The sequence below is a fragment of the Gallinula chloropus genome (assembly GCF_964237585.1).
Source record: "Gallinula chloropus genome assembly, chromosome: 1".
NCBI classification, from domain to species: Eukaryota; Metazoa; Chordata; class Aves; order Gruiformes; family Rallidae; genus Gallinula; species Gallinula chloropus.
The window spans coordinates 50,094,228-50,112,338 of record NC_140085.1 but is presented as its reverse complement, the minus strand read 5'-3'; the positions used below and the strand labels follow the sequence as shown (position 1 = coordinate 50,112,338).

General features: G+C 39.6%; 1 protein-coding gene across 1 annotated transcript in view; it reads left to right on the top strand.

Moving 5' to 3' along the window:
- TBC1D22A (TBC1 domain family member 22A) overlaps positions 1-2,984 on the top strand; it is a 173,729-nt gene extending 170,745 nt beyond the window's left edge. The window contains exon 13 of the mRNA XM_084278381.1: positions 2,536-2,984. Within this exon, the coding sequence (XP_084134507.1) occupies positions 2,536-2,664 (129 nt within the window). The 3' untranslated portion in view covers positions 2,665-2,984. The remainder of the gene's footprint in view (positions 1-2,535) is intronic.
- Positions 2,985-18,111: the final 15,127 nt, after the last annotated feature.

Here is an 18,111-nt window from a genome sequence, read left to right as displayed (position 1 = left end):
AGGACAGTAAGATCGTATAATTGCAGGATTCAGATTTACTGCAAGATCATTGTTGCAGTTTCAATTGCATCCCTGCTTACTTATTCCTGCTCTTCAGAATAGATCTTAATAAACAAATTCATGCAAAAAATATACATATGCACATGCTCACAAATACATGCACATATACAAATGCACACAAATAATCTACATTTTTTTCTGAAAAAAAAAGAGCACCTAGAAGAAACAAGAAGGCTTAATAACTGCTTATTCCTAAGATTGCATTATAGCTCCCATCATAAAATTCCATATTCAGTTTGTTATGATGTAACTCATCCAAAAAAGTATCTTTTGCTGCTTTGCCGCAGCTTAAAATTTAAGGAATGTTTTTTTATCAGAATAATTAAAAGCATGAGAGAGGGGATCACTAAGTGATCATTTTGGAAAGTTTAAAGCATTAGCTTCATATTTGGCCTGGGGTGACTTTTGCATCATGTTTGAGGATTTGTGACCTTTTATACCACCATTTATTTAAAAAAAAAAAGCCCTAGCTTACCAAGTTTTGAGCCTTATAAAACTGTCAGCTGTATGAACTCAGGAGAGAATTTATGGTAGTTGATCTTCCAAAGAGTCCTCTCTTGGCTGGCGATTTTCAGCCTGCAGCTGGGGATTGGAAGCTTTGTGCTGCTGCAGGTATTGCTGAATTTTGGTGCCATCAACAAAATGGGGCATACAGGCACTGTCCCAGTGAGCTCTTTGTTCCCTCTGTTCCTGGGCTTAGGCTGCTTGGAAATGAATTTTACCAAAACTTTATACAAGAGAGAGGAAAAACTGATCCGTATAATATTTCAGGACAAGAAACAAGAAAAGAATGGGAAAACAGGGCTAAGAATTGAGGTGGGAGTTGACTGCAACTGACTGAAATAGTAATTTGATTTATAATCTTTCATGTATAAAAACAGCTTATCTTTGCATCAGTGAGAGGAACATCTCCCCAGAATATCAGGGAAGAAGAAAACATCTGAAGGGACTAGGAAGTTCTTGTCAGAGGTCCCGTGCTTTGTAACCAACCATAATTTTGAACCATGTAACTCTGTGCCCTGGAGCACAACAATACTTTGGGTAGGCAACAACAACGCAGATAGATCTAAATGCCCTTTTGACCATTCAGGGATGGGATAGGAACCAAACATTTTTCAAGTAACCATGTTTGAAGGATCCTGTTTGAAGTGCAGTCAGTAGGATTTGATGGTGTGCCTCACAGTTCATCATGGAGCTACAACCCTGGGTTTTGGCTGACAGGAGGTTGGGCGTATTTGAGGATACCGTGTTGCCACAAGTAATGCATAAGTATGTGCTACAATAAAGCATATGCCCTACCAAAGCAGGAGTCCGTATTTTAGGACCTTTTCAAATTAAATTCAAATTGCCATTCAAATTACTTCTATTGATTAATTTTGTCTGTATTTCTGTGTAATTTATGTTGACAGATATTGAACTGTTGTTTTCTGTGCTACATGAAAGGCATAGCTAGAAAGCAGCAGCACCAGAAGGGGTCAGATATTGTTTATCTTTGCATGTGAAAAGACTAATTAGGGCAGAGAATTTTAGCACTTCTGCAGCGTGGTCTGTAACTTTACTTTATCTGTAGATGTCTGCCTTTTACCTGCCTATAAAGAGGTTAGAGAAACATTTAAGGTACTGAACATTAAATGAATACCATATAGCTCCTTAAAGAGGAACTGTAGCTATTTCTCCTGTTCATACCTAGCACAGGGATATTGAGATGGTCTGGACTATAGGTGTTACAAACTAAATTAGATTGAAGATCTTAAATGTGGAAGATGTATGTGGAATTTTTAAAGGATATATGCAAAACAATATGTGAAAACGTCTAGAGCTTGGTTGGAATTGCAAGTACGTAAGATACATCTGTCTGCTAAAATAATGTAGGAAATCTGGCAAATCTAAAAGAAGACTGGGTCTTGTGTTACACTATTTTGGACTTACAGAGCTCAGAATTAAAGTTCTAGTAACTTCTAATGACTGGTACTTGTAAGCATTGCATCTCTGTTACCAGGTATAAAGTGGACACACTAACCCTATTTACCTCTTAACAGTCTAGTGGAATGGTTCTGACAGAATGGGTGTGAGTTCTTGCTTCTCTGAGTACAGCAAGGGGTCTCCATCCATGATCAAGGAGAGCAGCGGTGGTATATCCTTACAAGGGCAAGTGCAGGTACATAGAATTTACACACCTGGGCTGTGTCGCTTTCTTTCAAGCATAGTATTTCCAGAGCAAGTGATTTCACACACTTCTTAATTATTTTTTTTTTCCCCCAGCACTTGCTGTTGTCTGAACTGAAAGTGTTTCTGTAAAAGTTACAAGAAAATCACTGAATCTAATGCTCTCTCATGTTTGTTTGGGACACCGAGAGGTACTACATGAGTCCTTGCTTATAAGTAATGACTGTATAAGAACTTCATTGCTATTACAGTGGCATTTAAAAACCAACCAACCAACCAAACTAACTTACTGTTTTTCCCTCCATCTAGGAATTGCTGATATTTTTACAGAATTTGCCCACAGTACACTGGGGAAATGAAGAAATTAGTGTGCTCCTTGCAGAGGCCTACAGACTGAAGTTTGCATTTGCGGATGCCCCCAATCATTACAAGAAATGAATATAAAGAGACAGAAATCATTACGACCAACGTGTTCTGCAGTATTATGGCATCTGTTGTTCTGGTTGTGCTTTCAGCTCATTGCTTTTTCATTTGAATTAAGATGACCATTAAAATTCTGTTAGAATTTGCAGGATAAGAACAGAATACCAAAGAAATGGACAAAGCAGGATATCGAGCACTGAATGAACTTAAAAGTGAACTTTTTTGCTCAGCACAAAAAGTGAGTTCAGAAATCTATCACATAATTTTCTTCTTTTTCCCCCTTATCTAATTAGAAGAATGGCAGGCTGTCTATTTTATGTTGACTTAAAACTACTTATGGAGTGATTTTGTCATTACTTCAGTGTCACCTGCCATGATTTTATCAGCCAGTTTTGGCCAGTAAAAGTTACTTACTTTGAGTGGGGGAAAAAAAAAAGAACTTTCCATAGTCATAAAGACCATATGAGACAGCAACGCCTGCATTTTGAGGTTTGGTTTATAACTCAAAAGACACTGATATTCGCATACCATCTGTTGTTTTTCCATTGAATTAGGTTAGAATACTTCAATAATATCAGAATCTAGAAGGTTGTAATGGAAATTGGTGGCATTTTTCTAAACGTTACTCAGATTTGCAGGGTGCTGTAGAAGCTTTTTAGCCATATGAAGGAGTTACTTAAAGCCGAAGACTTGTCTATAACACTGAAATAAATCCCTCTCTACATATTTGGAGTGTTTTTAAAATATGGAATGAAGTAGAAGACATTGTCTTGTTCCAGTAATTAAAGCTTTTGTTTCAAGGCCTTTCAATTTTTCAGCATGAAAGTTCACTTTTAAGAAATGTACTAAGAAGCTTGGTTTACAAGGCAAGATATATTTTTGTCTCAGTTGTTGCCTTATTCTCCATTTCTAGCATGTTAGAAAAGGAAAATCAATATATCTTTCCAAAGCTTATTTGTTAAATAATTTAATACTGGTTTTTTGATTCTTCAGAGGAAGTGAGAAGATAGTTCCCAATAACAATAGCAGTAACTAGTCAGGTCACCCATGTCACTAGCAGAACAAAAATTGCTCATGACTTTATAGAATGAAGTTAAGGTTTCTTCACATAATTATGGGATACTGAACCATTTCTTAAAACTTGCATAATTTAAGTGCACTATTTATTTTCAAGAAACTTTTTTCTGATAAGAATTCTGATCTTGCTCTATTGGATGTAAATAGCTGATATTAATTTGTGCCTACCCTACATATACAGGTTATTAAGGGTGAGAGTTGCAATAAGCAATATACCGAAAGCTCAGATTTGTTATTGCTCAATTCAGTTCTTGAGTTGCACAGTGTTGCACGAAAAGTGTAGTGCACTTTTAAGTTTGGGTAATAAAAGATCTTAAAGAGGTTTTCTCTTATGACTTGTTATTGGAAGATTATTTTCAAGTTCTTAAAAATATGTCGATACATATTTTGGACGAAGCTTTCTAGATGTGTTAGTTACATTATTTGTTTTAGGGGCCTTAGTTCTTGATATTGACTTTGTAATAATTGTTTCAGGGTAAATAGAATAAAGTACATTTTTACCAAGGTGATTATGAGATCTGTACTTTAAAATTATTTGAAAACTTTCATGGAAGAAAAAAAACCGAATTCATTCAGAAGCAGGAGTGTTTGGAGACTCTGATGCATTTCTGTTCCACTGGTGTCCCCTGGGGCTTTTAGTTGCGATGGATACAAGAGCAGGCCTCCTAGATGGCTGCATTTGTGCCTGGAGTGTGTAGTGGATCCGTGTTTCCTAAATGTCTGTATACCATTTCTTTAATTCATGGTCTAATGTATCAAAATTTATCCTTTATGTTTACAAAGAATGTCATATTGTGCCTAACAGAATATCTACCAGTAACAGAATAAAAGAAACCTGAAATTTATGACCATTTGCTTTAAACTTAGTATCTACAATCATTTGTTAATAGAAATGCATTTTATTGTAACTAGAGAAGACACACAGCATTAAGTGTACAATGTTGTAAGGGTTTTCTATAATTAACATTTTTCTATTTAGATGTTATTTAGGTAGTTACATGTAACATGGAAAGTTGACCCACAGTTGTCTGCTGTGTCAGATGCTCCCGCATAACATTTATGGGACTGGATATATAAAACTTCCTTCATCGGGTCCACGTAAGTTGTCTGCCACGTCTTCCAAATTCAACAGGTACCTCTTACTTCCCTTGGAAGAAAGTATTACCATTCGAGGTCACATTTACTATTGTGTCTGTGTCAGAAGTTGAATATTGTACTTGAGCACATTGCTTTTTAAGGATAGTGGGAAGTTTCCTAATATAATAACAATATTTATGTAGATATAGACTTTTCTGGAAAATAAGATATAGATATATAAATAGCATTTATATATCTATACAGAAAGGAATAGTTTTCAGTAAATAGAAGGCCAACATTTATGTAAAATTCCAAATTTTCAATACCTTAATATTTACATAAAATACTTCATTTTATTAAAAAAATCAAACAACCACCACCTTGTATTTAGCAATTCTACATCTCAGGTAAAAGGCCATTCCAAACTATTACACAGAAATGGAAATAGCATTATCATTACTGCATCCCGTGTACTTATTATTTTCAAAATTCAAGATTCTGAATATTATAAAATTCCTTTGTAATATGTATTTTCTTATGAAGGAGGCATCTTGACACATCACTAATGAAACCAGGCAGTAATTTCCCAGAACTCATGTGAAATATTAAAATTGTAGTCTCTAAAATGCGTGTGAAAGAATTTCTGTAATAAAAATTTAAACAAGAATGTACAATATAAAAAGATTTATGACTACAGTATTTGCAAAATGTAAATAATAAATTAGTTAACGGTGTAAATACAGTACATGGAGTAGGATAGAAATGTAAGTTGAAATCTTCTGTAACTCTGTAATATGTTATAAGAAATTACTTTCATTATTTTTTGGCTCAGTTCGTTATGGAAAGGCCCATGAATTTGTTGTAACTTCAGAACTACGGAAGTATCTGAAGTTCCACTGTATGCTTCTGATAAATATTAACACTGAGGCACTGGTTAAACTGTAAAACTGATGAAAGATGAGGAAATAAATGCGTATTTATGAAGTGCTCCATAGAGTGGAAAGCTTTTTTTCTGGTTTTCATCAAGGGCATTGCATACTACCTCAAAGGGTCGTTTTGGTGTGTTCACGTTCTATGGTCTCAAAACTTTGTACCACAAGAGCAAATGCAGTAGCAAAACCTCTGTTCTCAGTTGCCATTCTGCAGCTCCCTGCCCTGGTATCTCATGCACTGTGTGAGTTCACGACAGACAGCTTCCAAAAGGCTACGTATGTCTCCATCTGTACCATGTTCTTACAAAGTACTGAGCATTTTCTGCACAAAGCAGAAGACAAATTTGACACCACAGCAGAATTAAACCTGGGGGTGGGTGGTTCATGGAGTAAGTCAGGGCAAAGCACACAAAGGAGGTACAGAATTTGGTATGTCTCTGGAGGTGAAGAAGGAGAGGAAGCTTCATTTTGGGGACGTGAAATACACTGTCATTAAGAGCTGGATATTTAGAGATGACTTAAGAAGATTAGCATGCAAGGAGAGATGTCCTGTACATAGAGGAAAATTGAGTCCCTTGTATCAAGGAAGCTACCAGGAGACATCAATAACCCAGGTGAGTGGGGTGAGAAAAATAGACAAGCCTGGTTAAATGGAAGGCAAAGTTAATAACTTCTCTGTTTAAAACTCCACTCAGCATTCAGGGAAAAAGAGTCATAGGGATGCAATGGGCAATCTTTTTGTTATGTGCTTGAGTGATGATGAATTGTAATCATGCTGGTTTCTCACCTTGAATGAAATTTGTGTTTCTACATCTGCTATAATCTTCTGAAGATCCTGCAGAAAATCAGCAAGGAGAGATTTTTCAAATTACTTTTTGAAAGCAGAAGAGATCAAGAAGGTGGAGTAAAGGTCCAGAGGTCCCACAATAAATGTGCTGGAAAACGTAGCTGAAAACTATTTGCTGATTTTTTTTTTTTGTACAAAAGCAGTCCTGGGTGTCTATCTTATGTCCTGGGTAGATACCCCACAAATATAAATGTGAAATGCAACAGAAAGGACTTTCCAGAAATCATACCCACAGTTCAGGTTGCTTCCTCCTTGAAAACGGAGTGGAGAAGAAGGTAAGTGCTTTGTAGTGCTTTAAATTCTTTGTAGGTGGGAAAAAGTGGCAAGGTGGAAAAGCTCCCAGTCCAGCAATCACTCAGGCAGGATGCTGTGCCATGGGAAGGGACTCCAGCACAAGTACTTCTAATCACTGTATCATGGAGAATGAAGTTCCTGAGCTATTTCATTCCAGATCATTTGCATTTTTATAAGGTAAAGCTAAAAACTTGCATCCCGTCTAATTCCTTAAGCTTAGTGTAGCTGAGGCAGCACTGGAGTAAATAATTAAATTGCTATGTCACCATGTCAAAGCACCTTTTAACACTTCAAAGTCTTCTGTACATATCCCACATTTGAGTCAAGATACCTGCCAGAAACGAGACTGAGAGATGTGATCTTACAGAAAGCTTCTCAGAGACAGGTGCTCTGAAACATTGGTGGGGTTTTGGCCAAAAGAGTCAGTAAAGCATTCTTGTCTTAATTGGACTTCCACATTTAGGCTTGTGACCAAGCTTCCTCAACAGAAAAATAAAGTCTGAATTTGCCACCAGTATGTATGGAGATCCTCAGAAACTTACACTCCAGGCACCAGCTTAAAAGTCAACTGCAGCACAGGTATTCCTTTTGCTCCTAATATGGAATAATTTAGATGTGTAAGCCAGGAAGGGCAGAAATTTCTAGCAGAAGTCTACTGCAATGTCTGTTGGACTGACTTTGTCATTAGATAAATCAAGATTTAGTGTACATGCTGGCTTTGCTTTTCCTGTTGTGAATCCTCCACAACTGAGATTTCATTTCTGTGACATCTGGCTTTTGTGGCCAAATCCACTTTATCCCAGAAACTTCTTATCCAGCCACTTATGCCTACATGTTGTCACGGGAAGATGACCATTCCATATTCCTGAGCAACAGAAGAAAAAACAAATAGGGAGAATGGGTGAATTTTCTTCCCATTAATGTCTGATTTCCAGAAAAGATGAGAAAATGCACCTCTTGGGGTACTCAGACAACTTCATCCTCAAACTCAGAATGCAGACTCTGGCACACACACACGCTAGTTATTTTCATGCATTTCCATCTTCCTCCAGAAAGAACAGATTTCCAGTGAACAGTTCCTGCTACCAGCCCATTTGATCAATTCTGTTCACTCTTCGCAGCATCAGAAATACAAAATACATAGGTGCCATGACAGTTCACAGGAGGTAACAGGATGCACAGGTTTACCAGTAGCTAGATGGCTATTGCACTCATAAAATGTCATTTTAACAACTTAGGCAACCTAACAGACTGGGCAATTGTTCACCACTTTTGGTCTAAATATAAGTCAGCGACTTCAGCTCAAAGCTGAGCTTGTAGAAACACTTTCAGGCTGTAGTTAACCATAGGCTATGCATCTGGAAGAAAAAAAATATAGTCCTGTACCTACCTGATCAAGTAAAAATGTACCTGAAGGCATCAACGAGTATTTGTTGCAACCCTATAGAACAGATTATCTTGTGCAAATCAGTAACTCTGCTTTTGCATGCAGGAATGAATGAAGTTGGCACATCAGTAAAGAAAAGGGTTTGTTGTTTTATTTCTTCTCTGATATTTTACCATGGTTGCATCTGTGGAAAATTTGAAGTAAGTTTGAAAAATTAGTGGATTTCTTTCCATCACTGTCATCAAAGTACTGTGAGGCAAACATCCTCACGTTCAGGTGAAGCTGCCTCTGCATTCTCAGTACAGAAGCCTTCTCCAGAGACTTTGCATGAATGTTTCAATGGTGAGGGCCAGCCTGTGCAGTCCTCCTCTGTGATGTAAAAGTTGTGATAGTTGCAGTCACGCTGGCTAACAGTATTTCTGTTATCCAATGAAGAGTAAGAAAAAGTCCATCTTTCTCCAGGATACCTGATCATTTGTGGAAAGCTGTATTCATTATGGAGATACTCTGACAGTAATATTGAAGATGCTGTCAGATCAATTCAAGCTAAAAGCAGTTGTAGCCAGCAGAGAACACCCAAATCCAACAAGCACTCCATGAGAAAAGTAGTAAGCACAAAAAGTTGGCTTGACTAGGGGACGTCTGGCTGCAAGATTAGAGTGTTGGTGAAGTAGTCACTTAGTCATACTTACGCAAGTTGTTCTACAGTATGCCAGAAATGCAGAGATCTACATCTGCTCGGGGCACACACTGCTTTTGCAGTTGATGGGGAGGAGCAGATCCTTCCAGGGGACATGCCCCTGAGTGTAACTCTGAACTGTGCCAAGTGAGCAGCACCTGAAAAGTTTCTCTGCCGCTGCACTGGCACTGAAGGAGCCCAGGGGACAAGCCCCTAGCTGGATGTCAGAATGGTTGTCGTCATATTTTGAAGTGGCTGCCAGCCATTTTAATTTGCAACTCCACTGTACATACATTAGAAAGCACCATAAACTCCACTGTACATACATTAGAAAGCACCATAAATTCTCTCAGATGTACTTCTAAAATGCATGCTTGAAGTTCAAACTCCGGCCCAAATAAGCTGTGATCTGAAGGACGTGCTTTTGCTGCAGCTACTTGTGGCGTAACGTCAGCCTTACTTAGTCGCGCTTTAGCTCCGGCTAGATAGCTGCTCAGCCCATTAGCTTGCTGTTTATATTTGTTGTCTTTCCTGCTGTGAATAAACTGTAGCCCTGCAGCACAGCCAGAGATAAAATGTAGTAGCCTTGCGTTCAAATTGAAATGAGTGCAAAAAGAAGTGTTGACAAATTGCTTCATTTTCAAACGGGATCTTTGCACTAGGATCTTCTCCCTGCTACTTGTTACGTAAATAAATACTACAGGCTGCTAAGTGCAATGTATAGGGCACAATTTCCTGCTCTGTCTAACCAAAAAGTAATAGTAATGGTAGGGCTTAGTCTTCCTATTTAAGTAATATCCAAACTATGTCATCTGTTTTCCAGACAATGAGGAAGATAAAGCTCCTACCTCACAGAATGGACAGTGCGTTTGGCAAACCACTACAGGCAAGGAGTGCCTGGGGTGGTGGTATCTGACAGGAATTGAGAACTTGAGAAATGACCAAAGGAGGTCCTGCTTGTCTGGTCAGACTCCCAAAACACAAATTATTGTGAAACTGTGTTTGCTTCATCTACCTATATATTGTTTAGGAGCACAGAAACTACATCATCAACCAAAAGGCCAGATTGTGTCCTGACTGAATGTGTTCTTAAAAAAAAACCAATCCAACAAACAATGTCCCCACCCCTCCCAAGCTAGTAACCCACCAGTAGCATATTATCAATCCATGGGATAAACAAATTAACTTCACTGTGAGGAAACCAAACCATTTGTTGAGGAATACAGGTATCAAGAAACAGTGTTGGGAAATTAAAAATTGGAGGCGATTGCCTACGTTTATCAACAGCTGCCTGAAATGTACTTGCATATGATAGGAGGTGACACACAGTGTTTGCATACCAGAGCTTAAACTGGTTCTTGAAAGATTTTTTTTTTTAAGCCTTGCATTCGTCTTTATGCATGGGATTGTGTTGTTTTCCCATGTCTGGAGAAAAGGCAAGCTTTGGAGCTTAAGGCTTCAGAAATGCCAAGTCTCCCATGTTGTCCTCTCTGTAGTTAGCTAGACCCATCTCTGTATGAAAGAGCCCGACTAGATGACTTTAAATCATTGTTCCTCAACTAAATTAACAACATTAATCTTTTGTCTTGCTACTTGCCTATACTGATTGTATTTTATACGACTTTCTTGTGAAGTATTTACGCAAAAAGTTTCTGTAAGACAGCAGTGGTGCTCTCAGTTTCAAATTATCAAGTAGATCTAGGGAAAACTACATCAAGATTTATTGAGCCTGAATATTGCAAAGATGCATCTCCTCATTCTGAATTATTGCTTTCAGTTCATTAAAGTGCTCTGAGCTCTTCATGTAGACCCTGTTAGACTCCTTGCCAATAGGCAGGGCAGCTGCAGAAAATGGTTAGAGTGAAAATGATGGTTAGAAGGAACAGGCACCGTAATTGGAACTCATCCAGGGTATATAGCTGGTATCAAATCACAATGGAATATACACCGATAATGAGAAGTTCGGTTCCATACAGCATAGTTTAGAGATCTTGATGCCCAGAATGTATGGGAATATGTATCTTGGACAACCTCTTTTTGACTAATAAACAACTACCAGCTACATTTTAAGCTCAGTTAAAAAAAAACAAACCAACAAAACCAACACTGGGAAACATTTGTGTATACTTCTGGATTATTTTTTTTTTTTTTTTTGTCAAATCAAATTTTGGACCTGAAGTGTTAGAACTGTGAAAGCATCTTCCTAGTCTGTCATATCACGTGGTAACTTTCTGTTGTACACAGTAAATATATTTGAACATTTAGTAATAGCACAGGCTTCAATCTCCACTTTCATAGTCTTCTGTATAAGCTTTTTTCTTGCCCTTTTTTTCCCCCTTCTGGCTTTTAAGGCTTGCTAACAGGAGCTGCAGAACGAGGAAGTGTTATAGAATCAGCTTCTGGCTGATTGAAAAGCGAGTGATTTTAACTTCAGAAGTAATTGGTAGGTTTCTTTCTTGGTTGGCCTGAGTGAGAGGAAGTGTAATTTCAGCATCTGAAATCAGGTTCCAGTGCTGATATTCTTTTTTATTAAAGGAAAGAAACAAATTGGGGTAAGAAAAAAAAAAGATAATACTGATAGATCTGAGGCAGCCCACAGCGTAAGAGCTGCCAGTGTCTGAATGGAGACTAAGTGTTGCTTATGTTTAAAGTGCAAATTAATTTCCTCTCTAGAGGAATGAAGTAGCTCAAAGCTATGAAAATCTCATACGTGAACAAGGACTATTAAAGAAACTGTCAGTTAAGACAACTGATGGAATAAATGCAGCAGAGGAAGAAGATTGAAATTTATGGTGACTAGGCAAAATAGATCAATGGTAACAAAATAAATTGGGAATTTCCCATCCTAAAATAGGAGATGAAGAGAAATAGCCTGAAAAACATCCAAAAAGAAAAATGCTACTCTTTTTTTTTTTTTTTTTTTTGAAGAAAAAGAAGAAGAAAAAAGGAGAAGAAGAAAAGATAGAAATTAATCTGACTGGATAATCCATGGAAAGGAAAGCAGTCCAATACATCTCTAGCCAAATAAAGATACTAGCATCATTTGTATCACCCTTGGAGAGCAGTGCAAAAAAGAGGGAAGGAAAGCATATTTTGAGGCCGCTATGTTTTCAACTGAAAAGGTATTACTCACAATAACCAATTTTAAGCAGCTTTCTTGCTGTCTACATTACTGAGCTGACCTCTTTAGGTTGCTTCCATAGGGAGACAGCTGACAGCCTCTAACCTACATCCTGCTCCCCAGTCACTCTGGGGAAGAGCCCCGCTAAAAGCTGAGACAGACTGGTCAGCAACATGAAAATGGGCAAAAGGAATACCTCCCCCTCCTGCTCCCTGCCATTTCTGTGGGGAAATGTAAAGGGATAAATAGCATAACTCTTCTCTCTTCTGAACTAGAATTATTTCCTGCCTCTTTTCCTTGTCAACAAAGCCACTCCCTTGGTCACTCAGGAACTCCCATGTTACAGCTGTGTAACCCACTGGTGTGCTCTCATATTCCAGGGAGGAAAACGGACATTTGAAAAATGCCACCATTTACACTGTTGGACATAGAAACCAATGGCCAGGTTTTTTGATTCAATGCTTTGTGGGGGGTTCGTGCAGGGATGATGATGTTGAAACCAAAATACGTCTAAAGCAGTTCTGGATAAACCAGGGGTTCCCCAGAATCGAAATGTACATCTGGTGCTACGCTCCATCAAAGAAGTTTATGCCAAATGAGCGTTGCCTTGAAACATTTCTTTCTTTACCCTGCTCTATTTGACAGGAATTTTGCTGCTTTTGTGAAAGGTGGATGTACAAAACCTGATCAGACCAGCCTTTGGGGTAGCAAACATTCCTGGGGAGCGAACTAACCCATTCCTTCTGACACAGGTTCACTGCATGAGCAGAAAAGCCAGGGGAGGGGAGGGGGGAGCCAGCCCCACCGTTTTTTGTTGCTTACATGTTTGTCAAGTCTTAAGCTTCTCCATTTCTTCCAGAATAAAATTCGTATCGATAAATTCTGGATGATCGAAAGAGAATTTTTGCAGCGTTGCTTTTCGATCAAATTTAGTCAAAATAAACCAATCTCCGGAGGGGTGCCCCTGGTCTCCAAATGCCACGTCTGTGAAAACACTTCGGAGCTGGTACACGGGAGGGCGCATCTATCCTACAATTGCAAGGAGCCTGGAGCCGCGCTCTCAGCGCTCGGCTCCTGAGCAGTAACCCTGTGCTCTGAGCATACAAAAGAAGACTTTAGCAACCGAGTCTCCAGCTATAACATAAGTTATGGTAAAAAAAACCCAACAGGGTCCAAAAGCCTTACGCCCTAGAGGGAAGCTTACATTGCCAGCCAGCCTTCAGAAATTGCTTGCTTGCCTTCAGTCTCAGCGCCAGTCAGAAGTGTTTCACCTGCCATGATGCTGTTTTCAGATCCCGGAAAAATGCAGCATCATTCCTGTTGCTGTTTGGGGACTGGCCAGGTCTGAGAGGACACAACTGCAAGGGAGCTAAGCTGGCAAAATGTGGCCTTTAGTGTACCTCGTGCTGTGCTTTGGCATACGGACTGGAACTCTGTATGGGAAAAGAATGTCCTGAAAACACCCACCATATGGTAAAATCAGTGAAATAACAGCGGCAGCAAGGCCAGAGTGAGATGATGCTGCATCCTGGTTCTGCGTCTTGTTTAAGCTGTATATTACCGGATGTCCCAGTCAGAATTAGGGGCCTCTGTGTGAGGTATTCGACAATCACTTTGCCTTGAGCAAACAAAGCTGGGAAAACAACAAAGACTGGGATTTAAAAATCCCAGCCTAAAGCAACAAACAGCACAAAGCAGAGTCTCATAGCTGGTTGTAAATGCCTCTGATTGCGGGATTTATCGCTTTCCCACCTGTACTCTCCTAATCTAGCTACTTAGCCTCTGCAAGCTCATTCAGAGAGTGACTATCTGAATCCTTCAGCTGTTCACCTTGAGTAATACCACGGGGCCAGATTTCGTCTCTGCAACTTGGTTCAATATTGAAACGGAAGGAGACAAAAAGATCACATGCACGGTGTAGGGATGAATCCTAATTAAAGTTTCTGTGGTTTCTTGGTTACAAAGGCAGATGCTGGCCAATGGGTGTCACAAAGGAGAAAAGCAAAGTCATGATGCTCCTGCCTCATTTTTTGCACAAGGCGACACTGTCCCCCTGCTGCAGTGGGGACATGATGCCACAGTGCTTACAGAGACACGACCAACCCCTAAAAGTTCAACCATAGAGCTTATGTCACCTTTTTGCAGTTTCAGCTCACATTTTCTTTGGAAAGACAATCACCTCCCATAGCAAAAGTTTCCAAGAGGCTCTCACAGCCTCTGAAATCTGGGGAGCTCCGGAGCTGAATGATCACATTATCAACACAATGTGGTCTACTACCTGCAGCTACTGCAGTACTTCTAATAAACCAGAGCAAACAATTAAAATGGCAGCAAGGGCATGTAAAACCTCCTGAAACAAACTGGCAGATGAAGAAATGCAACCAGATACAAGTAAGGCCCCAGATATGTTAAAATCTGCCAACTAATTGTTTCTTTAATGGGATAATGGTTCTGAAGACTGCTGTTTGGAAATGCAATGGCCTGGAAAATGGAGGTCAATAAAACAACAAAAGGACAACCAGCATAGCTGAAAGAGGGTAGCATTTGATGGAAATAATTTAATCACCAAACTAATTCCTTATCTGTTAAGTGGAGAATGCCAATTGGGAATGCAGTGGAGCATGGTAAGTCTTACAGCTGAAGTCCTAACAGTATAGTTAGTCATGCTTTGGTGTAGCAGCACATGTCCTTTGGGATGGAGTGGGCTTCTCTTATCTTATTTTTATCAAAAAAATATTAAAATGGCCAGAACCAGTAATAATAGCTGATTTTATTGTCATTGAGGCCAGGATTATTCTGTATGTATACACTCTGCCTTCATATTTTACTTTCTTGACAAAATTACCCTGTATAGGGGGTACTTGATAGCAGGTCTGCCATAATGACTCTGGGCTGAGAGCTGGTGACAGGCTATTTGTGAGTTCCTGCACACTACTGCTGATTTCCTCAATTCCCCATCCAAACTGCACTCTACTAAGGTGAATTTTAAGACACTCAGTTGAAGGACCGTCCCTTAAAAACACTCCTCCCATTATAACTTGTCACTGAGTTCTCTTCCTCTGCTGTAGTTTATCCCAGCCTAGAAACTAAAGTGGCAGCAGGGTTTGCTCCCTCCTACGGCCATTATATAGCATAATATCAAGTCATTCAGACCAGTTCTTCCAGAGATTCAGGAAACATTGCTACATAAAGCGATCAAATATAGTCTGCCTTATAGTCTCAAAGTCTCAAAGAAATAGTGTAGCATCCAACTCAAAAAAATAAGGCAGTGGGACAATAAAAAAGCAGAAAACTGTGTTGCTCATTGACAGGTACAGCCTGTAGCCAGACAAGCCAGGGTTACCTGGGCTTGTTGAGCCAGAGCCCATCCTAGTGTTAGTTCTGTGCTTTTACATGCTTTCCATAGAATATTTTTTTTTCCAAAAGATTCACTTTGAATTTGTATATAACACTTAATCTTTCAGAAATACACAGTTAAATTTGAGCTGGGAAGTACAGCTGCAGCTGTCCCTCCCAGATAAGGGATGGGAGCGTTCAGCTTTTTGTTTGCGTCAGAGAAAGGCTGGAGACCAGCCAGCGTTAAGCTGTATCAGTGTTGTAAGGTAGACTCTGAGGCTACTGAGCAGTATCACAAGTTTGGACAAAGTGGGTCAAGCAAAATGACCTGCAGAGATTAAGGCAAGAATGTTAAGAGAGGAGAAAACAACCATCAGATATGTAGCTAATCAGCCTCGGGAGATACAAGGAGTCCAAAGAGTCAAGAATAAGCAGTCAATAAATAATAAGATTCTGTGCTTCAGGGTTACGAAAATGTTGCTGATTTAGTATGATGTGATTTTACTGCATGTGTTTCCTGCTAACAGACCCTTTCTGGCACAGTCTGGAAAGGCTGATCGGCATTTGGGTTTGCATGCTCTCTGCCAAATGATGCAAATATGCTATGTGTATGCAGGAGTGCACTGGAATGTGTAATACAAGCAGAAGATCTGTACCAGAAGGGAAGCTCAGCAACAAAAATGCGAGACACAATCAAACTGTAATGGATTTTTTTTCCCCCTCTTATTAATATATTTTCTCATCTTTGAAGTAGCGTATCACCTTCAAATGCAGGAGGAATCTTGAAAGCTGTAACTCTGTCAGAGCTGATGCTGTTCACTAATGATTTGCTGCTACTGTATTGGAGAGCACTCTCATTAAGCCTACAAGTCCTCTTTCGATCGGGATGGCAACCCGGGGAAGAGGAAACACAAAACATCTTAGTTTATAGAAAAAGGTCTCTCTCTCTCTATTATGGAAAAGGGGCAAACGTGTATCTATGGGGTGGCAAAGCAGCTTGTGATACCTGCTGAGAGGCATCGTGGTGTGCTTCCACGGCAACTTAAGGCAATCTAGGACTAGATAACTGTAACCTGCGTTTTCCCCGTGGACCAAGGCTGCACGCCTCCATCTCCTCTCTTGCATTAGCCCTGGCATCTCTCTGACTTCATGCGGATCCTGTTCAGGGAATTGACCTGGCTGAAAGCTAATTATTTTATTTCATGGTAAGTTATCAGTTTTTCCAGCTCCCTGAAACACTGAACTATGCAATCAAATGAGTGGCTGCACTCCTCGCAGAGAAGGGCCTAAAAAGCTGGAAATGGGCAGGATGGTGGAACCAGAGCAACCTTGATTTAGATTAACTTAAAACACATGCTGAGAGCCCTCTCCTGAGGGCTCAGAGTGAGAGGCGCCACTGACATCTGATCTTCTGCCAGCTGCTAGCGAGCCTATGCTCGCATTTTGAGAGTGTGTTTGGGCCTTTTCCTTGCTTTCCCCTCTACTGCTTTGTTCACACAGCTTATAGAAAAGTGTTGCTTCTTTCAGGCAGGCTCTCTTTATCTGCTTGGTGTTTGCCACTAGTCAGAAGAGAAGCAGTGCTGCTGTTCTGTTGAAGCCACAGAAGCTGCAGGGCCACTACGTGGGCAATGCAGAGCTGCCCTCTTCACACAGCAGAAAATGAAGGCAGCCAATATTCACAGCATTTATTCTTCATACTCTGCTCTACAGAGAACATTGTACTGATCTTCACTCAATGAAAATCATCAGTTTTGCACAAGAGGACAGCAGAGATTATTTACAAGGTACTACTTTAAGGATACTCATCCTCTTCACCCTGCTCTTCCTGGTCTTTGAAGAGGCCTTTCACCCCCTGCTCCCTGCTACCTCTATTTGCTGCTTGTTGGCACTTTGCTTTCCCAACTAGGACAATGTTTGCATTCTTTCTCTTTTTGCTTATATATATATAAATGTTTTGCCTTTAGACTTTAAAAACTTGTTCTAAACAAATCTTTTTCAAGTCTTGGCTCATGTGTTCATTTAAACAGACTCCCCTTATAGGAGCTGCTCCCCAGCTATCAGTCTTCTTTCTTTGGTTTGCATAACTTGTATTATTAATCTCATTTAAAAACTCACATGCTAATTCTTAATCCTTGCTTCCAAAGTCAGTGGATAAAACCTGCCACACACATGGACCCTCTTCTATGACGGCACATTCATTATGTATAATTACAAAGCATACTAGATGTTATTCAGTGTTGTTATCTTGTCTACACACTGGAATTCCAGCACACATCTGTACACAATTTATAGTTGCTTATAAACATATGCTAGCACACAGTGTATGAACAGCTAGAATATGAACTCAGATCCTGCATGAGGCTCTTCATGGATCTACTCACAGCTGTTGCCAGTATTTTTCAGCCCTGGAAAACGGGATCAGCAGAACTGTACTCAAGGAAGAGAGTGAAGACTAGGGGTATGAATGCCAAAAGCCCTGGAAAGGGACAGAGATTCAGCTGACTCTAAAATAACTTTCTTTTTCTTCAAATAAAGATGTGGAGAGCTGTAGGGAGCTTTTAGGAGTTATTTCTGAACACTCATTTTAAAAAAAAAAAGAAGAAGAAGAGATTAATGATTGCCTGACAAAACAGGAAACAAACTCTCAAAGCATAAGGGAAGGTGGTGATTATACTGTAAGTTAAAATTGCAGTGCCTATATTGGACTGACAT